Here is a 22,952-nt window from a genome sequence, read left to right on the forward strand (position 1 = left end):
TTGAGGCATCGAAATACACAGAGGGCAGTTTGAAAGAGTGATACAGTTTGTGCCTGTCGCTACATTGAGGCAGCGTGTCGTGCATTTCGAGCGCAGTCGTACATGCCTGAGCTCCCACGTGGAGCTCCAGAATTCGATCCATAATACGCATTGAGGCAGCGAAATACACTGAGTGCAGTTTGAAAGAGTGATACAGGTCGCTACATTGAGGCAGCGTGTCGTGCATTTCGAGCGCAGTCGTACATGCCTGAGCTCTCACGTGGAGCTCCAGAACTCAATTCATAACACGCATTGAGGCATCGAAATACACAGAGTGCAGTTTGAAAGAGTGATACAGGTCGCTACATTGAGGCAGCGTGTCGTGCATTTCGAGCGCAGATTGAAGAGAAAATACTCTCTGTGTCTTTGATCATTACGAGGTAGCATAGCACTCTAATGGACGCAGTTTGGAAGAGTGAATTTCTTTGTGTCTTCGGTCATTTTGAGGCATCGTGCATGACACATTTAGACTAGTACGAATGCAGGGCGTGGGCTTTACTGTGATGGAGACAGGGGCAACGTCTGAAATTAGTTTGGAGGAGTGATAATTCATTGGCTTTCACTTGCTTTTTCGTATTATAGTGTAGAACAATATCTAGTCTGAAATTTAATACCTTTTGACAGATATGCTACGACATTTTTAAAGTCGATCTTGCTACCTGATTCTCTAATATAAGGAAATGAACTCTGTGTTGCAAATTTGCGCTAAAATGAAAAACATTCTGGTGGAGCTCAAATGATATATTCGTGATTAGCAAATGATATTAATGTTGCTTATGTGGCAACCTTAGGGTGGTGACACGTGGTTAACGCGCTGTAACCTCACCATGGTGGTAATACGTGGTTAACGCGCAACATCACGTCGTGCACACGCAGCAACTCAACGAAATATCTCCAATGTACTAAATTTCTCCTCGTACATGTGACAGTCCACACTCGCACTCTAAAAGAAAATATTCTTAGTTATGCAATCATTGGATTTATGCCTAGATGAGAGTGTTTTTATTTATACAGCTTACGGAAAATTAAAAGCAGGAAAATTAAAAGAAGCTATAACGCGAAAATTTTATATATTGTTTCTAAGGTGATCACTGTACGTGATGCCGTGAGTGGGTTATTCATAAACTTGATATTTTATAGCCAAAATGATTTTTTGTTTCGTTGTATTTAGTAGAAAATATTCAATGAGGCCAAAATCTGATGCAAAGTGAAATCAGTAAGATCGTTATAACCTAACGACTAACTTGTAAACGTTAATAGTTTATGAAAAGTTAAGAGTTAATGATAGATTTAGAAGACGATATGTGAAAGTGAGTAACAGAAAATTATTATTCGACTCAAACGGAAAAGCTTACTTCTAATCCGTTCAGAACTTCACTGTGAATGCGATTAAGTATAGACAAAAGTCATTTTCTAGAGGCATCAGTGAACATATTTGCCTCTTGATTTGTGTCAAAGTTTTTGCTTTGAAGTATTTATCCTTCTTATTGAAGTATTAAATTTTTCATGCTACGTAATTTACTTTATATAAATTTGTCTAAAATTTTCATTCTTTATTAGATTTTATTAATTATTTTTGTGCAATAGAGAATAAGAATTCATTATAGCAAAAAAAAAATAGTTTATTCATTCGGATGTCTTTAATGGTACCCAAGCTCATTATTTTATTACGAGTATGTGTCAATTCTTACAAAGGTCATAGAAGCAAATCTGTGATTCTTGAAGTGTGACTATCAACAACATGGCATGAAATTTAAAAAAATTCGCTGCGTTGACGAGGAAATGATACTTGTGTTGTGACATTAACATTCTGCTCACTTTGCAGGCGTTAGCTCCCAGTTCCAAAATATAATGTGTATATTTTCATATTCTTCTGGTAAATACGCAACGTTGTCGCTCTAATTTGTTTGTCGCTCTAATTTGTCGCTCCATGAAAATGTACAAGAGAACTTTATTCGCATCCACACTATAAAGTTTCAGGTTTTTATTGTAGAGTGTGATATAACTTCGGGTGCAGCATCAGCGAGTTGAATTAATTGACTTACAGGATGATCTCTTCAGTGATATTCTTGTTCATTCTCTTACTGGCCGTCAGGGAAGGTAAGTTAAACGCATATTATTTATTCGGATGGTTTTCATATTGTTGATTAGTTGTCTTCATGATCATGTTATAATAAGTCGTGTTCACGTCACCCTACCAAGACTAGAATAGCTTCATCATGTTAATAATGCAACATTTGCTCTGGAAAAACGTGTCATATTTGAGCGTGGTAATTAAAAACATGCAAGGGGGATTTCGGTTTCATTCTTGAATACAAAGTTGATGTCCGAAAATAGAAACGTAGAAAGTCGTCACGCCCCGTCTCCATGTCACATAGTTGTTGCTATGATAGCAGCCGATCAACCTGATAGCAGCCGAGCTCGGGCACAATAAGGTGAGTATAGGGAACTATAGACCGCGTGCGCTAGCTGTTGCGCCTGCACGAGTCGGGTGCTAGGCAACAAGAGCGCATGCGCTAGCTGTTGCGCCTGCACGAGGCGGGTGCTAGGCAACAAGAGCGCATGCGCTAGCTGTTGCGCCTGCACGAGGCGGGTGCTAGGCAACTAGAGCGCGTGCGCTAGCTGTTCCGCCTGTACATGGCGGGGGCTAGGCAACTAGAGCGCATGCGCAAGCTGTTCGAGGGCACAAGACGGATGCTAGGCAACAAGAGCGTGTACGTTAGCTGTTGTTGCTCAGCATATATATGATTTCTCTAGGTCTCGCGCTCAACGATACTTTCACTAGTGTTTAGTCAATAATTTTTGCTGTATTGGTACTCATGAGAACAACCTTGAAATGAATCTTGAATAATATAATCTTAATAGAAATATTGATGAATTGACATATATTAGTTTAAGTTAAAGTTAATGAGTTTGATAAGTTAAAAAAGTTTATGTTGAGATGAAAAGAGATAATAGAGTTGAAGCAGTTAATATATACAGTATGTAGGATTTCAAATTGAAGCAGTTAGTTTGTTGCGCCGTTATAATGTAAAAATCGAATAAACAAGTCTATGTATACATATGTATGGTAATTAGGTAGTTCTCGGGTGTTCTTTTCAAATCGTGTATACTAATGATAATTATTATCACTACAATAGTGTCTGAGATGAGAATAATACAATATCTTAAACATATTCTCTTTAGTATAACTTGCACTTTTAATAATCTTAACACCCTATATGAACAGTTCGCTTGAATAAAAATGTTATTGGCTAGGAATAAGTTGCTTAATATAAGCCAGATTTTAGAATGAATAAGTAAATCTCTGGCAAATCCAAACAAAAAAGAGACTTAAACTACAATATCATAAATTTAATTATGAATGCTTCTAATGATTAGGTCAATTTCAACTTCTCCTGCTTTGTATTATTTTGTAACGTAGGCGATTGTGTTTTGTTTTCAGCATTAATGTGTCAATACACACCGGTGTATTCAATATGTTAATACTCATTAATGTATTCAATTAGCTAATACACACCGGTGTATTTAATGTGTCAATACACACCTGTGTATTCAATGTGTCAATACACACCAGTGTATTAAATGTGTCAATACACACAACTGTATTCAATACAAGGACGTAGATGAAGCATTTTAATCTCTCTGTTTTTTTCTCTCACTTGTGTCTGGCAACCTCAACCTAAAATTGATGGTTTCTTCTTAATCATTAGGGCTAAATATAAGCCAAGGTTTAATGTCAAGACGACAACCTCAATAATGTCATTGAGATAAAACTGGCGCCTCAAAAGATAAAAATCACAACAAATGCTCACTGTGTTCTATATTGACTGTTGAAGAAATTAGAAACTTTCGTTAGTACGAAACCTTTCACTACCGCATTCTCCTCAGATAGTAATGCCATATATAGTAGGTTGAAGGTTCAAGATCAAGGATTGTAGTATTTATTTGGTTGAGACGGGCAGATGCATTGTACATTGTACCCTGTTGTGATTAGGTCAATTGAATTAATTTACAAGGAGAAATCATGAAGTTTCACTATTCACTAGAATTATTGTTTACTGGTAACAATTTAGTGGATTCTACAGTAAATGTATCGTGCAGTAGATGGTGAATTCTTGAATTGTATTTACTCGAATTGTATTTATAGTCTAATAACAAAACATTGAGAGTATATAACAATGTCTATGCATTGATTTTTGTATTTATTTCAGGAAACCCGTCAGTGCCGTGGGATTACGAAAGTGAGTAAAGTTTCTTGCGGCTCTTCATATTGTTTTGTTTAAAACCAAGTAAGTTTTTAAACATTTACTGTGTATTGAAAACCATTGATTATGAAATTGATGAAACATAAGTTTGACGATGACAGGAGTTGCTTAAATTATACATTAAATTTATGCGTTAAACCTTCTTAATTTGTTTGAATAAGAATTTGATGTGAGGGAATCAAAGCTCAACTCAATATAATGAACAAACACTGCATATAACCACGAATTTGTAAAAAATTGTTCAATTTTCAAATACTTAGAAAAGCAATGGAAATAAGTAAAATCTCAAGTTCTTTGCTGAACGAAAAAATTTCATCTTGACTCCAATGACAAAAAAGTAAGGATATTATGTATGAAAATATGAGTCATCAGACGAAAATTTAGAGAATTTATTATATATTCATAATCTAATCGTCTTTATTTAATCATATGCTTATATAATAAATCAACATGCTCAGATAGCAATTGCTCATAGTAAATCAATATGGCATAATAAAACTTCAAAATAAGTCGTTCATTAACGTCACTTCAAACAAATCAGTATATTAGTCTCATTCAGGCCGATAGCTTTTCAGAAACAAGGATTTATAATGTGGTTCTCAAAAATCTGTGCCGATCTCAATGAATGATATTGAAGTTCATAAAAAAATTGTGAGTCCTGACAAAGAAAAACAAGGTCGCGTACGTAAAAAAATGTCTCATAGCTCGCATCGCAACCTTGCGAGCAGTCGTCTGTCACTTGGCTGATATCGAATAAATAGGAATAAATAGAGCAATATCTGAGCATATGTTGTAGGAGTTTGAATTGATGATTTTCATGTCTAATTCATGTGTCGACAAGCTGCCTGCTTTATTCCGAGGACTCAATCACATAATTAATGCTTAAGTACTCGTTGAGACCAATTGGTTTCGTAGTCTTTCATTTCTTATATATTCGAAATAATTTAGCTTGTGGTCAATAGTTTAGCAAGCTTTGCTAAGTTATATTTTTATTTGCCTGTAGTGATAGGGAACATTCATGAGATCAAGTTTTCTGAGAATTGCTGCTTGTAGGTAAAAAACTAGATGGCAGTCATTCCATTTCATGTTTATATTTTATAAATAACTTATTCAAATAGTTAATAAGTAAATGCTTGAGTCTCTTGCATGCAGCTAAGGAAGACTGGCCGCGACAGTTCCCCCTATTCTGCGCTGGCAAGAGGCAATCGCCTATCAACATTGACAGATTCTCAGTGCAGTACTCGCACTGGGTCGGCATCTACCCCATCTACTTCTACAACTACGAAGTTATCCCTGAGCAACAAATCGCCATCAACAACGGCGAGCAATGTGAGTTTAATTGTCCTGTCTCCATGATTAATTCCTTTTGATAATTTGTTTCGGACAAGATGACACAAAGTATCATGTAGACTTTAATTATGATTTTGTTGCTTTAAGAATTTGAAGGTCTGCTTAGTGAAAGATTTAAATGAGATCAGCTTGTCCCTTAGCATATCGCTCAGACTTTGCTTGACTGTAAGCAAAAAGCGTTTGCCTATCAGAATTAGTTATAAGATTTCAGTGCATTTCCTCAATAGTTCGGCGACAAATGTGAAACGATCGCGAAGTGAAACGAAGTAAAAAGAGGCACGAACTTAAAAAAATAAAAATAATGAATTAAATCAGCACAATGGAAGGGATCTCACTTTGCGTGAAAAGTTTTGTGTATTTTGATATATGCAGCAATGAATCCCCACACCCCTTAAAAACGAGATAAATTTTACCATTTATTTATTCAGGAGTGCCTAGCTTGATAGGAATTTATTTCCTATGCAAATATGGTAAACTTAAAAATTATCCCAACCGACTTTCACTTCCATCAAAATTTTTGGTGCTTATTATTATGAATTTTTAACATTTGCAGCAGACAAATTTTTAAAATTTGCAAAATTCTAAACCCGAATAGTTGCGCAATTTTGGTGTGAACGTCATTAGCCACCAATCAAGTTTTAAATTTCGTCTAAAAAATGATCGACTGGAATAAGTAATATGCTTATGCTTCCTGGCCTCCGGTCTATTCGATAGCAAAGCGTTATTGTTAATATTGAAGGGGCTGTTTTGGAAATCTACTGGAGCAGGGAAAAGAGATTTATTATTCAATTATTTATCCACGGCCAGTAGATAAATTAACTAAAACATTTGTTTACATGCATGACGAGAAAATGGTTTCTTTATTGAATTTTCGACGATGTGATACAACGTATAAAGTCGTACGCAGAAAAAAATTATTCAAAGCGTCATAAACAACAGAGAAAACCAAGGCAATGCATGAGCTGGATAATTTTTGGCGTCAAACAAAAAAAACTTCTTATACTGAACTTACCTTTCATTTTATTTTACTTTGATGCCACGCATATTCATGTCCAGAAAATGCAACATTTTAAGGGTTCAAGCAGTTCTGTTCTGTGATGACCGCAAATGAAATTCAAAAGGACTGCAGTGCTTCCTTTCAAGTCAACATTTTTACTACGTAACCAAAATATTTAATGCCCGGTTTACGGACTTGAAGATTTTTCATCTCATTGCAACGAAATATTGGAGACTCGCAGATTAACGTTACATAAGCGCAAGAACCTGACTAACGAATACTTATCTTGTAAATTTTGAGAATAAGTATATGGAAGCTTACCTCTCCGATCCAGGCCACAATGGACAATGCATCCTTAGCAATAAAGCTCTAGCGGCTCACGAGACGAACCTGATTGCTGTCTCTGCAGTTACGTAAGAACCCGTGACAACTGAGAGGCAAAATAAACAGAGTGAAATAACGAAATTAACGAAATCAGACCGTTTGTAGAGTGTAAATTTTTTTACCCTAGATGACTTACCGAGGTCCAAATCCCATCGGCAGTTCGACTAAATTAGCTTTGGTAATTTTGAAGAAGTTATTACCATTTCGGATTGTTTGAAAATCTTTAAGCGTCCAAATTTTCATCGTTGCCTAGCAACGATCATTTTTCTTGTCAGTGCGCAAGGTTTAAAATGGCATGCCAATCCGGAAATCAATATTTTAAGACTAACAAAACTTGTTAACTCTCCTCATTCATCATCTGTTTTGCATTGATTTTGTAATTTACAAAGGTTCCCAAAATGTTACCGAATGAGTGAACGCTAATATTTTCGAATATTTTAAGTCGTAACAGTTTACTTCAGAAACAAGTGTACAGCTAACACGCGAAAATCTGGTAACCATTGCAATTACCATCCATCTGGTTCTACCAGCCTCTATTCGATCGATTATGAATAAATTTTTGGATAATTGTTAGCGTATGAGGTAAAACAAAAGACAATATTATTAATAATACCTATTATCGACTAAAATACGCGGCGTGTCGTACGCGGTACGTTTGAAAAAATCAAGCTGAAGAAAGATCAATCAATCGTCAGTTATGGAAAGATCGGGTTCCAAAGGCCGGATCCCTTGTGAATGAAGTCACGAAAAGTTCAAGAATCGGCAACAGGCCATGGGCCTATTTCTTCAACGCCGACACTTCTATTCTATTCTATTCTAAGATTTTCCAAACAATGTTTGAAAAATTACTATCAGTGTCATGAAGTCTCATATTGTGCAATTTTCGTTTTATAGTTTTAGATTGTGAAATTCACTATATAAAATCTAGCGCGCGATGATTTTTGCATGACTTTCAAATTTCATACTACCGCTGTTTTTTACTCAATTTGTGCAGCATCTAGCAATTTGAGTGCAGATATTCATCTGCAGAGATTTCAATAACATTCTTTCTAGTAAGTTTCAGTTATCAAAAACTGTCATACGTGAGAATTACTTGTCTCGTTCCGCGGCTTTAGGCATCGGCGTGTCAAAAGAAGAATTCACTTCAACACAAGTCCGGTGTTCAGCATTTCACCATCTAGCAAAGGATAAAAAATAAGTAAAATAATCGTGAACACTTCACTGCCGTTGAAACCCATAATTACGCGTAAGTTCGCAATTCTGAAAATGTGAAATTGTTTGAAATGCAAGAAGTAACACGCAGTTTTCCGTTCGCTATAGGTTTGCTTCAGAAAATTCTTCCCGCACCTCAGCCTGCATGATTGACATTTTCTTCATCTGGAACATGCCGGATAATTATTTCCTGTCTGCATCCAGTGTGTGCTCTTTGACTGAAGTGAAATGTAGTTTTTGGAAATAAAAACTGACCGCATTTTTCACAAAAAATGAAGGTCATGTTCTGATGGTTGCATTGTTGCTTCAACTTAAACGGTATGGCGCGTGTGTGCAGTGTTAGGAATTGCTCTATGTAAGAAAGTGTCATTATTCCGGAAGTTTTTCCGGATACTTTTGCTCAAAATAGTTTTTACGTGCATTCCCAATTTTCATTACTAAGACAAATAAAAACTATAGAATAATAGTTGCCAATCGTTTCCATTTCAATTATTTTTAATGAAAACTGGAGTTTACACATTTAGTATAAGATCTATAATCCCGTGACCAAGTTCATATTCAGAAGGTCGGTACGGTCGACAGCGTGTACTGTGGAACATAACGATCATCATAAAATTAAATCTGGATAGAATTTTTCATATCAACACAATAGAATTACTCGATGTTTTCCAAATGTCATGGTAAGGTCTACTTAATTACAGCTTTCAAAAAACACTTCCTGGAATTTCTTTTATGTTTTTATTGTTCTCCAATATATGCTTCTAATTTCGAGTCAAATTGCCAAGAAAGCTAATTGAGGTTTCTAAAAAGCACGGAACGATATCCTTGTATATGCTTTCTGTGTTACGTACAATCCTTTGTGGCGGAAATCAAAACGTATACATTTTTACCAACAGCAGTATTTTGAGCGATTATGCAAGCACATGCACACATCTCCTTACAAGGCTTGCCATAGACACAGCGCACTTATTTCAACAGTCATCATGGCGCATAAAATAAGGCAACGACACCACGTATTGGGTCATTGTTAACTTTTCTCGGCAACTGCGCTGATTGTAAAAATGAACTCCGCCAGGCGCTCGCGCAAGGTGGTTCACCGCAACTCCTGACCGGTTTCTGCGGCCCCGTAATTGAGTCGCGCTGCACAGGCCGAAAATCAGTGACGTCACAGGCGAACAACGAACTACATCCACAAAAATGGGCTTCTGATGGGTCAACCTTATACTAGTTCAACTATGGGCTGAACCTTCGTTGGAAGGTTATTGTGCCCTGCACCGCATAGATTCATAGATTATTTCGGTAGACTGAAAACCCAAGATGGATATATCGTATTTCTTCAGAATATACATGTATCATTACACTTTTTTGCAATATATTTATTCACCATTCAATATTAACTTATTATTCTGTTGAAATTAACTCTAATCCAACAACGATCCATAAAAATATGAGTGAAATTCATTGTTCAAGATAAATAGGTATGAAAATCATCTGTTTTCCGCGATTTATTAATGCCTGTTTGAAAATGGCGTGCTGCAATCGATTAAATTCACTCTTAGTTATATAAAAGCACTGACTGCGATTATAGGAATGTAATTTATGCATTTATTTTATTGATGTCTGTTCACCTACAGTGTTTAAATTAAAACGCTATTGCTAAAATTGAAATGATACGCATGTCTATTTCTAAGCCCAGAAATGCATGGGAAGGATTTTTAGAACCACACGCAATATGCGGCCTGCCGTAAAATATCTCATGAGCTAAGCGGCTATGAAACGTGCTCCGCGTGTCGTTAAGAATTTCCTCATGTCTGCACTATCCGAATTTCAAGTCCACAAGAGTCTTTTATTTGTAATAAAATGTTACGTTTTTCTGCATTTTACGTAATGTGTAGTTCATCACATGCAATAGTCACGAGTTAAGTTCACGCGTCCAAAGGAATGATGCATAAAATGCTATATAGTTGTTGGTCTCGGCCAAGCGAAACAAGTTTTTAGTTATTAGTTTAGATTCTTATAGATGTGTTCTTGTAGTAGTTATAACATGAAACAGATCATTCCGTCCGAGATATCGTTGGATATAAATTCAAGTCATTCAAGTTACACTTCAAAGTTATTCAATTCAAGTTATTCAAGTTACACTTCAAAGTCATGTCGCCGTCCACATGCCATAAGTTTAATTGTTACTTCATATCAGATTAACTGCTAATAAATCAACATAGATTTTAAATCTCAAATTATATATTTAATTTAAAGCATTTCATTCATTTTTACTGTAGCAGTCTCCAATGAAAGAACTTTTTTTAATCTTTCTATGAGGGTGGCAAACTGCTAATTAGTTTTAATTATGCATGTGTACGTTAGAATATAATTTAGTCATTGAAGATCTCAAATTTCATAAAAATTTGATAAGAAACCTGCCTTGAGTATGCAGGAAATAGTTGAGAATTTATTTCAGAGGCCTTTTTTATTTTGCATTAAATTACGTGCCTGACGATGCATGGGCTGCTGATGGCGTGGGCGATGACCCAGTTCCAATAGCCAATTGTCTGCACTGATACTTCAGGAGATAAATACAATCGTACAGATACAGCGGTAAAACCACGAAGATTCGTTTAAAAATACAAAATCTTTTGACTTAATAAAAATGTGTTAAAAAGAATTCATATTGATATGCCCACAACTTGCATGTACGAGAGCGTTTCTGTTCGACTAACTAGTAAATATGTTGTATTTATTGTGCGTACAATATGCAATGCCGCAGTTGTAGCCACTTATACGGGTCAATCGGCGATCGTTCACAGGGCTTATATTTGATTGAAATTGTCGATAAAATTTAGCAATTCATTGAGGAAGATTCTGTTAAACCTAAAAGTTCACTAATCTAAGCAGGGCACTCAGTTTGTGCCCGATGCTAACGGCAATCCTTCTAGTTCGTTTTTCATGCGTCAAGGACAAAATTCGTTACAAAATAGCAAAGTAAAATTGAAGTGGCCAAAACAAGATAAAATTATTTTAGTTTTTTTACAATAAATTTACTATAAAAAAACTATAAAATAAAACTATACTATAAAACTAAATACTAAAACTATACTTTACTATAAAATTTACTTTTTTTACTATAAATTTTAGTTTTTGAGTAAAAGGAACATCAAAAAACAATGCTGCTTCTATATTCATTTCAATGAGGATAAAATAACAGATGCGATATCGATGGCCATTTGAGAGAATGCAAGTGGACTAGAACTCGGATCATATGATGATACAAAACTGCGTGTACATAACATTAAAATTATATTGTAATTTACAGTCATCAAGAGAAAGATTTATGAAACCTACCTTGAATATGCAGTAAATAGTCGAGAATTTAAAACATAATTAAATAACTAATTAAGAAAGTCATGTCACTTCGATTTGTAAAGGGATATATTATTTATATAATGGTGAGTTGACACAATTAAAACAGTCGAAAGTCATCTGTGCATGGAATTTCTTGAGAAGAAAGACGTGGGGAATTTCACAACGAGTGCGAACAAATTGCTTTTAATCTGCGCCCCACGTGAACCGAGAGGGAAAACGATCCGAACCGGAATTGCAATCAAATTTATCACATTCATTTGTATCTCAATTTCAATTACCGCTCGTTTAATGCCGTTTATACTCATAATTCAGACAGAATTACTTTGAAGGGGCAATTTGATCAACTAAAACATCTAGTTGTTTGATCTGAATGAGGAGTGAATTATTAAATAGCGAGGGTAAGGAGTGATAACCAAAAAATTCAGTCAATAATTACAAAATTCATCAACGACGATAGTGTATCGTTATTCCTTGCTTTAAAATGCATCAGGCAGGGCTAATAAATGCATGAAATTTCATTCTGAGAGTTAAATTTTTTCGTTCAATCATTCCTGATGGGCGATTGGAACAAACGTATTCATGGCACCCAATTTGTTACAATGAGCACATCGACGAAGTCATGACCAAGCTTTTGATAAGTTCCTAAAACACGAATTTCTCGCATATGAAAAGTTCACCAAATCATCACAACTTTTAACCCATAACGTAGTATAGCCCAAATGCTGGTTTAAAATCAACACCTAGCGAGTTTTACTTTTTAGCTCATTTTCTCATTTATGGAAAAAAGGCGCTATTGTGCTCGTTATGTCCGTCCGTCTGTGTCTGTCTGTCCGTCCGTCCGTCCGTGACCACGTTTTCATCGGCGAGAAAATGCGTTCTCTGTCACTCACTGCAGTGAGTACTGAGTTATATTTTTTTTACATAGTAGCATTCTTTAAGTTCGCGACGAATAAATTTCAAAACAACAAATTTCGGTGAGCCTTGGGATGACTTTTTATTAGAGCTTAAGTTTGAGCTTTGAGGTTGAGTGTGGACGAAAAAGTGAGGACCAGCATGAGAGAATATACGGAGTGTCATGTTGAAACAGAAAGTACTTGATGGATCGAGATTAATTACTTTTTGTTTTCTAGAAGTCTTCATTTCCAAAAATATTTTGGAAATCTTATTATAATTTCAAACTTATAACTTTTGCGTTTTTGAAATTTTAACTGCAAAAAGTGCAATATAAATTCATGTTTACTTATCACGTTTTAACTTGTTTCTTATCGGAAATTGTCTGGCTTTCATGCAGACCCGGAATCGAAGAGTCTTCGACATTTATTTCTTCTTCTTCTTGCGATGTAAATATCAGTCGCAACAACGAGTCAACAAATCATTATTTATTAGATGTGACATTTGCCGCTGCTATGGCCTCGAGATTAGTCCATACAAAGAGACACTATAGGTCGCGTCTCGTAGCGGTCTGCTGTTTTTATCGCCCGTCTAGCCCCTTCTGTTCGGTTCATGTTACACGCCTCTCAAAACGACTGTTTGTGCAGGCTTTTAAATAGTTAGTTTAAATATTAATTTAGTTAGTTTGACCTGATATTATAATCACGTTTTTTTAATACTTAGAGCAGGTCAGGAATAAAATGAGAATTAAACATGGAGCAAAGCGAAGACCCTACTAATGACAATGTGATGTTTAAAAAAAGTGTCGATGTAAAATACTCAATTTTTAAGTGCGCTTGAGTTTCATTGAGTTTAATTTTAGATGAATAACTCGTCGATGCAGATGATGAATTCCACTAAAGCTCACAACATGCAAAACGCAAACTATTGTGTTAGCTGTTCTATACTTCAAAATCGGACTACAAGCTGTGAGAAGTCAGAAGAAAAATCTCGCAGCTTGCTGTACGATTTTGAAGTATAGAACTGTTAACACATGTGTTTGCGTTGTGCATCTTGTGAGCTTTAGTACACATCGTACTAAAAATCGTACAGGAGAAATTTTCTTCATTGCTTGATTGAATGATTTACTGACTCAACCATCTAAGAACAGAATTATTAATTTTACAGCTAATTGTGCCAGGCAAATGGCTCAAAACTTGCCTTTCCTTCTCCGTTGTCAGTTTTTGCAAACTGGCCTTTAGTCTACAGCGAGGAGCTGTGATCCCTGCAGCGTTTCCTGCCCATACATTTCGGCCAAATTTTTTTCATTCAAGCTCGAGCGTTACGACGTGAGGAGGGCTTGTGATCGATCGCTCGGCGTATAGTGAAATGCCAACGTTAATTGCGATAGTATCCACGCGCAGAAAAAATAATGGGGCAAATAGACCAAATAATGGTACACTTTGATACACTTTTTGCCACTGCAGGAGCAGAGTGCGGTCGTAGCACTGATGCACCCTTCTGCAGCGACAAACTTGGTCTTAATTAAGTAATTGACTGTAGCGGCTACTTACATGAGAGTGTTATGAACACTGAGAGAAATTAAATGTTAATGTATAAATGGCGATGCACCTTTTGCCTTTCACTGAGTCATCCTGATCCGTAAGAGAGCGTATCTGTGCTACGGCCGCTCTTTGCTCTTAATGTATAGTGAGTTGGTATTTGGACAATACGAACCATCTATTTTATAGTGTGAAAGAGCGTTAGCTGGCGCCATCATTCTATACTTCGGAAGTAAATTTTGTGGTAGAAGTAAACATGATGCTCATCATTGAAGATGATGATGAAACATGATGCTCATTACTGAAGTTAATGATAAAACTTGATGTTTCATTACGGAAGATGATAACGAAACATGATGCTCATCAAAAACACCATTGATGAAACATCACTATAATTGCCGACTTGTCCAGGCAAAAATCCTTTCGCTACTACGGCGGTTGATATAGGATATTATATTCAAGTCTCCATTCTTCGATAATTTATTCCAAAAAATCCTGCCTGAGCGGATTTTTGTGCGTTTATCGGGTAGGGCTTAATAATATATTCATACTTGAATTGTATATTCATATCATTAGTTAATGAATGCAAAATTCTTCTTATAATAAATTTATATAAATACTTGAATAACAGTACAAAAATTAATTACAATCAGTTCCCACGATGATTAAAATTTGGTCCAAACGTAAATTTTTGATGGCCTAGGTTTGCGGAAGGAGAAATTCTATTTTAAGGCCTTCCAATAATTTTCTTTCGTCCTTGAAACATGAGTGCAATATCTTGATTCTCACTATGACCTGCGAATCGAGTTCTCTATTATACTACAGAAGCTATTGAAATACGAGTGCAATATCTTGATTCTCACTCTTAATCGGGATCAATAATACTACAGAAGCCATAACTTACTACGCGCTGCAGGAGATTGGCAAGATAGTCCATGATGTAAGTATATAGCATTACAATGAATAGCCTAGCAAATTGCGGATAATATCTTATAAAAACTACGGGTCATTGTATCAACCCTCAACGAAATGCGATGTAATACGCGCGGCAGAAACAAATTGAGAAAGTTTTGATGTGCCGTGACATTCCACCCTTTCATGGGTAATATTAAGCAAGAAATGTAAAAAAAAATTATTATGCAGTCTCTGTGAATTCAAAGAAGGTCTGAAAAAAGTTTCATACATTTTACTGCCAATTAATCCCCAAGCGTACAATTTTGGATGGAATCTTCGTAATTTAAAAGAAAAACCTTGATCACACGTTCCACGTCAATTTCCAGATCGACAATAATAAATTATCTGATGCACCCGAAACCGTGACCATCGCGTGCGGAAAGGACGAAAGTGTGCTCCATAAATTATCTGTCTGCGTCTTGTCGAGATCATGAGCGCTTATCTTTAGTAATCGTAGGGAACACAGTCAAGCCGTCTGTTTCAGAGGCCGTTGTTATTTTAATGTACCAATAATCAGTGTGATCGAGAGTGTATCTCTACAGTCGTCGGTCCTTAGCATAGGTCAAATTAACAAGATATTTAAGCGACTGCTGTCAGGATACAACGACTTTCGATGCAGCAAAGAGTGCTCAGTAAACCTTGAAGAGGCGATTTCTTTATGCATTTCACTATTCGTAGTTTCAACGAACGTGAACGTTTTAGATGCATATATAAACAAACGTACCGTATTCCGGTTTCCAATCCTGTTCGTTTGACCAGTTAAATTTTTTTGACATCCAAAAACCGCCTGAATTTGAAATTAATTGAAATGCTGAACTTTCTGTCATCTATAGTGTATATATTGTTTTTATTTTTAAATTTATTTTGACTTTAATGAAATGTATTGTGACTTTATGGGGGGTTTAATTGATACGCGTAGCCATGTTGAAATTGACGAAGCATTATGGTAATCCTTAATAAAATACTATAACAATGAAATGTTTCGAGTTGCGCTGAGACGAGCCTGACAGCGAAAAAGTCCTATCAGCAAAATATAGTTTGACACAATCCCTTGAAAATTTGAAATGGAGACCATCCGAATTTATGAAGTCTTGCTCACGAATTCATCCTGGAAACGTAAGTGATTTGCCGATAAATGCGAGGTTCAAAAATTTTTAAATCGTACTCTTGTATTCCCGTCGATCAAATCGATTCACAGGTGAAAATATTTCGCCACGCAGCAAGCTAAATATTTTACATTGTGAGTCTCGCAAAATAAATTGACTGGAATAGTAGGGAGTAGAGACTACAATGCAGAGTTTCCAGTTCAGAGTGAATGCTTTCTTTAGATCTTGAATTCCCAGACTGTGCCGCTTGCTTGTTCCCATTTGCAGTCCAGAGATTTCTTAGGCCGGCTTTGACTGCAACAGGTCACCTGCGAACGATTGTTCTTGCGTACGCCAACTGTGAACAAATTTTTTTTAACAAAAATCAAATGCAGACGGGATCAACAATTGCGAAAAAAATGACAGACGAAACAACAATTACGAAGTCTCAAGTGAGAAACGGGCCTGACCTTCAATGTTGAAGCTCACAATCATATAAAATGTTAAACTGCTTGTACAAGGCGTTGTTTGGTTCGATTAAAAAAATAACGCGACTAATATGAGGTATGAGGCTGATCTTAAATATGTGAAATATATGGGCCTATTTCTTCAGTGCCGACACTTCTATTCTATTCTAAGATATATCAACTTTATATCTTACACGTTAAAATTAGATATTTTTGTTGAAAAAAATACACTAAAGTTCATTGCAACAGGTTATTAAAAAATATTCCGTTTCATTAATGCTCACTATTCCTTATGCGTGTTGATCACAGTTTTTATAATTACTTCAGTGGCCTCCGAATTTTCTCAGCAAAATGCAATTTCTTAAGAGATATATTTGGTTTTCAATTATTAGCAATATATGTCAGTGCTGCCCATTTTCCTGTTCATGGAACAGCTTATAACTTATCATACCTTAAATCACAGTTTAACAGACTGTTGATAAAAACCTTTTTATTGTAAGTTAATAAAGTCAGTTCTGTCGTCGAGATAAGGTAACTAAATGAAACTGCATTCGCTTCAAGCACAAATTATTTTAATGGAGCGTGTCAATTTATTTTTCAATTTTTGGTTCAAAGAGCATGAAGTTGATAGTTTGTATGCTTGCATTGTATGACCGCAGAGGAGCCATTGGTTTTTATTTTTAGGTCTATTTTAATTTATTATATCTAATGATGAAGCCGATTTTTCGGCGTCGCAAGGCTATTCATTGTTTCACATCAACGTTTGAGGACATTTTCCTTTTACTATTTCCTTTTCGAGTTTTTGAATCGAAAAATAACTTCTAATCTTCTAATAATAAAGGTCACGTACTATTACTGTACCCAAGAATGAGAACATATTTCAGAATATGACTTGAAACATGTTTTCTATCTGAGAAGTAAACTTGCGTCACTGAAGGTGATACACAATAGTATTGTGATTCCCAGTATCGAAAGAGCTGGTCTGCACGGTACCTACAAACTGTCGCAGAACGATCATTTTACAGAAGATTCAGGGAATACATATTCCAGGGTCTGTATTGAAAAACGTTTGCTAATTGATAATTTAACTTGTGACAGTGCAGGTGATACACAACAGTATGGTGCCGCCCAGTATCAAAGTAGGTGGTCTGCACGGTACTGTCACAGAATAATTTTGCAGAAAAATCAGGAAATACATCAGTGAATGTATTGTAAAACGTTTGCTAATTGATAATTTAACCTGTGACAGTGCAGGTGATGCACAACAGTAAGGTGCCGCCCAGTATCAAAGGAGGCGGTCTGCACGGTACCTACTTACTGTCGCAGTATCACTTCCATTGGGGCTCCGACTCCTCCAAGGGCTCCGAGCACACCATCAACACTGTCAGGTGCGTGCAATCTCACGGGTCCATCTAAAAAATATATGCATTAATGATTGTTTGTAGCATCAATTAGGTATATTAGGTAGACTAAAATATATTAGTATTTACAAAAAAACATTGCTCAATTTTAACTTACATGTAGCTGTATCATCAGCTCCAGGATGGAAATATTAATAGCCACGTAGAAATTCAAACCTATGAATAAAACAAATTGTCATATACGTTTTCTGAAGTTTAGTCCAAGTCTGCAACAATCTAAATTTATTTGTTTGCACTTAATCTGTCATGGCGGACCTTTGCGGTTCTGAATATTGATTAATATACAGGTACTCGATGGAGATGCATGTAATTACGTAGGGAATGCTTGCTATTTCTCAGCAGATACCCACAGGAGATCCATGTAATTACGTGGGGAATGCTTGCCATCTCACATCAGGTACCCGATGGAGCTGCACCTGGTGCACTACAAAGCCCAGTACGGAGACATGATGAACGCCCTGCGATACGCTGACGGCGTCGCGGTGCTGGAATCAGATACCCACAGGAGATGCATGTAATTACGTAGATAATGCTTGCCATCTCACATCAGGTACCCTGTTGGAGATGCATGTAATTACGTGGGAATGCTTGCCATCTCACATAAGATACCCACAGTGCCATCTCACATTAGATACCAGTTGGAGATGCATGTAATTATGTGAGGAAAGCTTGCCATCTCACATCAGGTACCCACAGGAGATCCATGTAATTACGCGGGTAATGCTTGCCATCTCACATAAGATACCCACGGGAGATGCATGTAATTACGTAGGGAATGCTTGCCATCTCACAGCAGGTACCCACAGGAGATGCATGTAATTACGTGGGGAATGCTTGCCGTCTCACATCAGATACCCACAGGAGATGCATGTAATTACGTAGATAATGCTTGCCATCTCACATCAGGTACCCGCAGGAGATCCATGTAATTACGTGACGAGTGCTTGCCATCTCACATAAGATACCCTGTTGGAGATCCATGTAATTATGTGAGGAAAGCTTGCCATCTCACATCAGGTACCCACAGGATATCCATGTAATTACGTAGGGAACGCTTGCCATCTCACACCATGCAGGTACCCGATGGAGATGCATGTAATTACGTGAGGAAAGCTTGCCATCTCACACCAGGTACCCACAGGAGATGCATGTAATTACTTGGGTAATGCTTGCCATCTCACACCAGGTACCCGATGGAGCTGCACCTGGTGCACTACAAAGCCCAGTACGGAGACATGATGAACGCCCTGCGCTACGCTGACGGCGTCGCGGTGCTGGCGGTGCTGTTCGAGGTGTCCTCGCGCGACAACCCGGCCCTCGCACCCGTCTTGCAACAGGTCCAGAACATCAGACGTGGCAGTGAGTCTTTAACATTTTTAGAAGAGTGAAAAACTTCTTAGTTATATTGGCCTAATTTCTTGATACCACGCCATTGGATCCGGATAATTCACTCCTCACTTATAGAAATTTAGCCAAGTTAGAGTCACTTCCCATTCCCTAAGAACTAAATTTTTAGTTAACCTGATGGACAGTAAACGCAAACATTCCATCGTGATATCTTGCTCGATAATTTCTATTAATTATATGAAAATTTGGAATTATATGGAATAAATACCTTTCAAATCTTATTACATCTGCAGGAGGGACTCCAATGACGCCCGTTAACGCGCCCTACGCGGTAGCGTCTCTCTTGCCTGACGACACGAAGAGCTTCTACAGGTACGAAGGCAGCCTCACCTCACCCCCCTGTAACGAGGTCGTCATTTGGACGGTCTTCAAGGAGCCTGTGCACGTATCACAAAATCAGGTATCTGAGCCAGTACTGTTGCTTTTTTAATGATTTTGACCCGAAAAATAACTATTCTGAATTTAACTACCGAAAATTGTTTAGTAACGAGGATCACTTCAAGAAACGAGGATAATCAGTTAGGAAAAGTTTTTCCTATATCTGGATTATTTTCAATAAGCTGATAGTTAGGCTCAAGTCCGTTGAAAATTTGAATTCGATCCTCAGTTTCAATTCATTTCCATGTTAATTTAAAGCTTTGGGTACACTTCACGCAAAATAAACTTTTATTTTAATTCTTTTTGAAAATATGTAGCACTTCTGTGAAGGTTTGGGAGAAATAATGTTACTTAGATACATTTTGGAAGCGTCTGTTTCTATGTTTCTATTTATGCAGGCAGAAGCAATGTACACAAACGTTTCATCTGCAAAGTTACGAATTCTGGATTGCATTTTTTGAATATTATAAATTTTTATATTTTTCTACAATGTTAGGCAAAATTATTGGTTCCTAAACTACATGTTAAAGAAAGTAAAATCTGCAGGTTTCATCGTAGCTCATTTTCGTTTTTTAGTTTTTATTTTTAAAGTTTGCTAGGTAACGCTGAAAGTTTTAAATACGTTTCGCGTGGACGTCGCTAAAATGTTTGCATGCCTTACCAACTTTGTTATAGCTCTAATAATTAGAACCTAGAACTGTTCATCGGAGAATGACCATTAGATGACAGTCGGTCATCAATAGGACTGCAGTTCATGCATAGAAATGATTATGCTTTCTCTGCTCAGGCTTTCACTATTATTTGGGGTCCAGTTTGACGCTATGTGCCGCAAGCGATTGCGACTTCGTTGCAAAGACTTAATTGTGCAGGATAAATCAATTAAAGCTTTCTTACTTTCCTTGCCGTTCAAACCTCTGTTTGGCAGCATTGGCGATGTTAAATGTATACAGACCATATAGACCCTTGAATTGCATGTGCTGATCCATTATTGGGTAATTAGGTCCAGAAATCTAACTGCATTTTTAGCTTCAATGTGAGAAACACCTTAGGTTGCCAAATTTCAACTTGCTATGATGTTTTCAACCTGTGTAGTTGAATGTGCCTAATGACAACCAAAACCTTGAACTTTGATTCAACTAATAAGAATGAGTATTTCATCAAGAAGAGCTTGGCTCGAAGCATGATTTAGTCTCTAATGAAACCATACGCACGCAAGTAAAGATACAATGAGTTTATTTGATAACAGGACTTATTAACATTTCAGCTGGAACTAATGAGAACGCTTTTGGATCTGCACGATGAACCCATCGAAGACAATTTTAGAAATCCACAGCCCCTGAACAATAGACGGGTGAGTCCAGTACTTCTCTTTCATTTATTATGGAGCATTCCTTTCACTTATTATGGTACATTCCTTATTTATCTTAATTAAGGTAGACTGTGCACTTTATCCCAGGTTGTGTTCTCTAAGGCTTTTAATATTTTTTCAGCGTAATGAGTAGATTTTTAACTGGTCTGAAATTCAGGAGCTAGTCATGACTCACGAGTCCATCATTAGTAAAATTCGTATAAATATCAAGGTATCTGCATGGAAGCTCAGGGTCAGTGCTAGTATAAACAGCCAGCACGCTCCTTCTATATACCACAGACGGGCCGAATTTTTAGGGATTAAAATTGTTCTGAAAATTATCTTGTTTTTTTAGGTCTCGAAGATTTTGATTCTAAATTTCTCTGTTGCATTGAATCTTAAATTTCTCTACATTAAGTATTGGGGCCACAATCTTTTATTACAATAGTAAGATCTTAGGTTGATTCTAAATATAGCAAATGTACATTTGATAGAAATTATATAGATCCGACAGAGAGTGAGTTTAAAATACCAGCGATACGATTTCAGAAACTGAATGCCTTTGGAAATGGAATTTTTTTTTGTGCATTGCAATGTTCGATCGACGATGGGCTTTGAACTAAATTGCGAACATTTATGGTGGTAATGGTTGGTAGTACTTTTTTTTTTGAGGATGTGTCGCAAAATCAAAAAATGTTTGTTTTCTGTACCCTATTATATCGATTATATCGTAGTACAAATAAAAAAAATATCTGAAGTATAATTTTTTGACAATCAGAACTCTGAAACAGAAAATTAATCGAAAAAGTGGAAGGACGAGTGTCTTTTTACCTTAAACTTCAACAAATAAAATGGTTAAATATTTGCATGCAATCCTCATTGTATACGCCAGCAACAGAGGTAATTTGGTTGTTGAAAATATTGTTAAGGGCAACTTGCCCGATGTTTTGAGAAAAAATTATTCTTTCATTTGACATTATAAATGAATAGCATAATTGTTTGCTACTGGTTCTGTTAAATATTCCCGACATTTTTATAATAAAAACAGATTTTGGTAATTTTAATATTATAACGAATTTTAACGCAATGTTTTTTGTTTTTTGCAGGTTTACAGATCCTTCTTCAAATGGTGACCAAATTCTGTACAGGCACACTTCAGTTTAATGACAAAAGATGTGAAAAGTTTTTCATCGTGAATTCGGCTGTGTAAATTGTTAGGCACAAGCCTAATACTTTCTGTACAAACGCTTTATGAAAGGTCATTTTGTAAAAAAATGGTTATTTCATATCTGCAAGCTAGATATATTTTTTTGATAAAAGTTATGGTTGGAGCTCAGAATGTGCGTTTTCCAACGTGCGTGATGTGTTTATAATTTTCTGGCAGTGGCTTGAAAATTTCATTTCAACCACTTACATAACCATTATTATTAAGGACCCTCTATTCGTACATATACAAATAGGACCATAAATAAAGAAAACTGAGGCTCCTACCTGTTCAGGTATCAGAAATTTTCAAAAAATTCGAATTACGAATTGATCGATTGATGAATTTGAATATGTAAGTTAAGGAGAAAATAAAAAGAATTTTTGTTCCAAAAAAATCATCCAGTAACAAAAAGAAAAATTTTCGAACTTGAGCGGCAGAAAAATTTCGTACATCTCTGTGGCATGCACTGCAAAATAAGAGGCTGGTTTTGCTTAGAAGACCATTAGTATAAACAATGAACATTCAAAAAAGCTCTACAAATTCCTTCTAATTTTAATCTAATTCCTTCTCTAATTCTATTTCTAAAGAGCTCTAAATTTCTTCTTTCTAACAGAGCTGAGTTAATGAGGTCAATAATTCATTT

At 36.3% G+C, this 22,952-nt stretch overlaps 1 protein-coding gene across 1 annotated transcript; it reads left to right on the forward strand.

The window, feature by feature from the left end:
- Positions 1-1,762: 1,762 nt before the first annotated feature.
- Positions 1,763-22,635, forward strand: LOC108679160 (putative carbonic anhydrase 3). The gene is made up of 8 exons (XM_047880846.1): positions 1,763-2,139; positions 4,254-4,283; positions 5,460-5,636; positions 17,798-17,936; positions 19,156-19,328; positions 19,610-19,776; positions 21,019-21,105; positions 22,209-22,635. Exons 1-8 carry the CDS (start codon positions 2,088-2,090, stop codon positions 22,233-22,235), a joined length of 852 nt encoding a protein of 283 aa, XP_047736802.1. The 5' UTR covers positions 1,763-2,087; the 3' UTR covers positions 22,236-22,635.
- The last annotated feature ends 317 nt before the right edge of the window (positions 22,636-22,952 follow it).

The sequence above is a fragment of the Hyalella azteca genome, unplaced genomic scaffold (genome assembly GCF_000764305.2).
Source record: "Hyalella azteca isolate HAZT.00-mixed unplaced genomic scaffold, Hazt_2.0.2 contig6464, whole genome shotgun sequence".
Lineage (NCBI taxonomy): Eukaryota > Metazoa > Arthropoda > Malacostraca > Amphipoda > Hyalellidae > Hyalella > Hyalella azteca.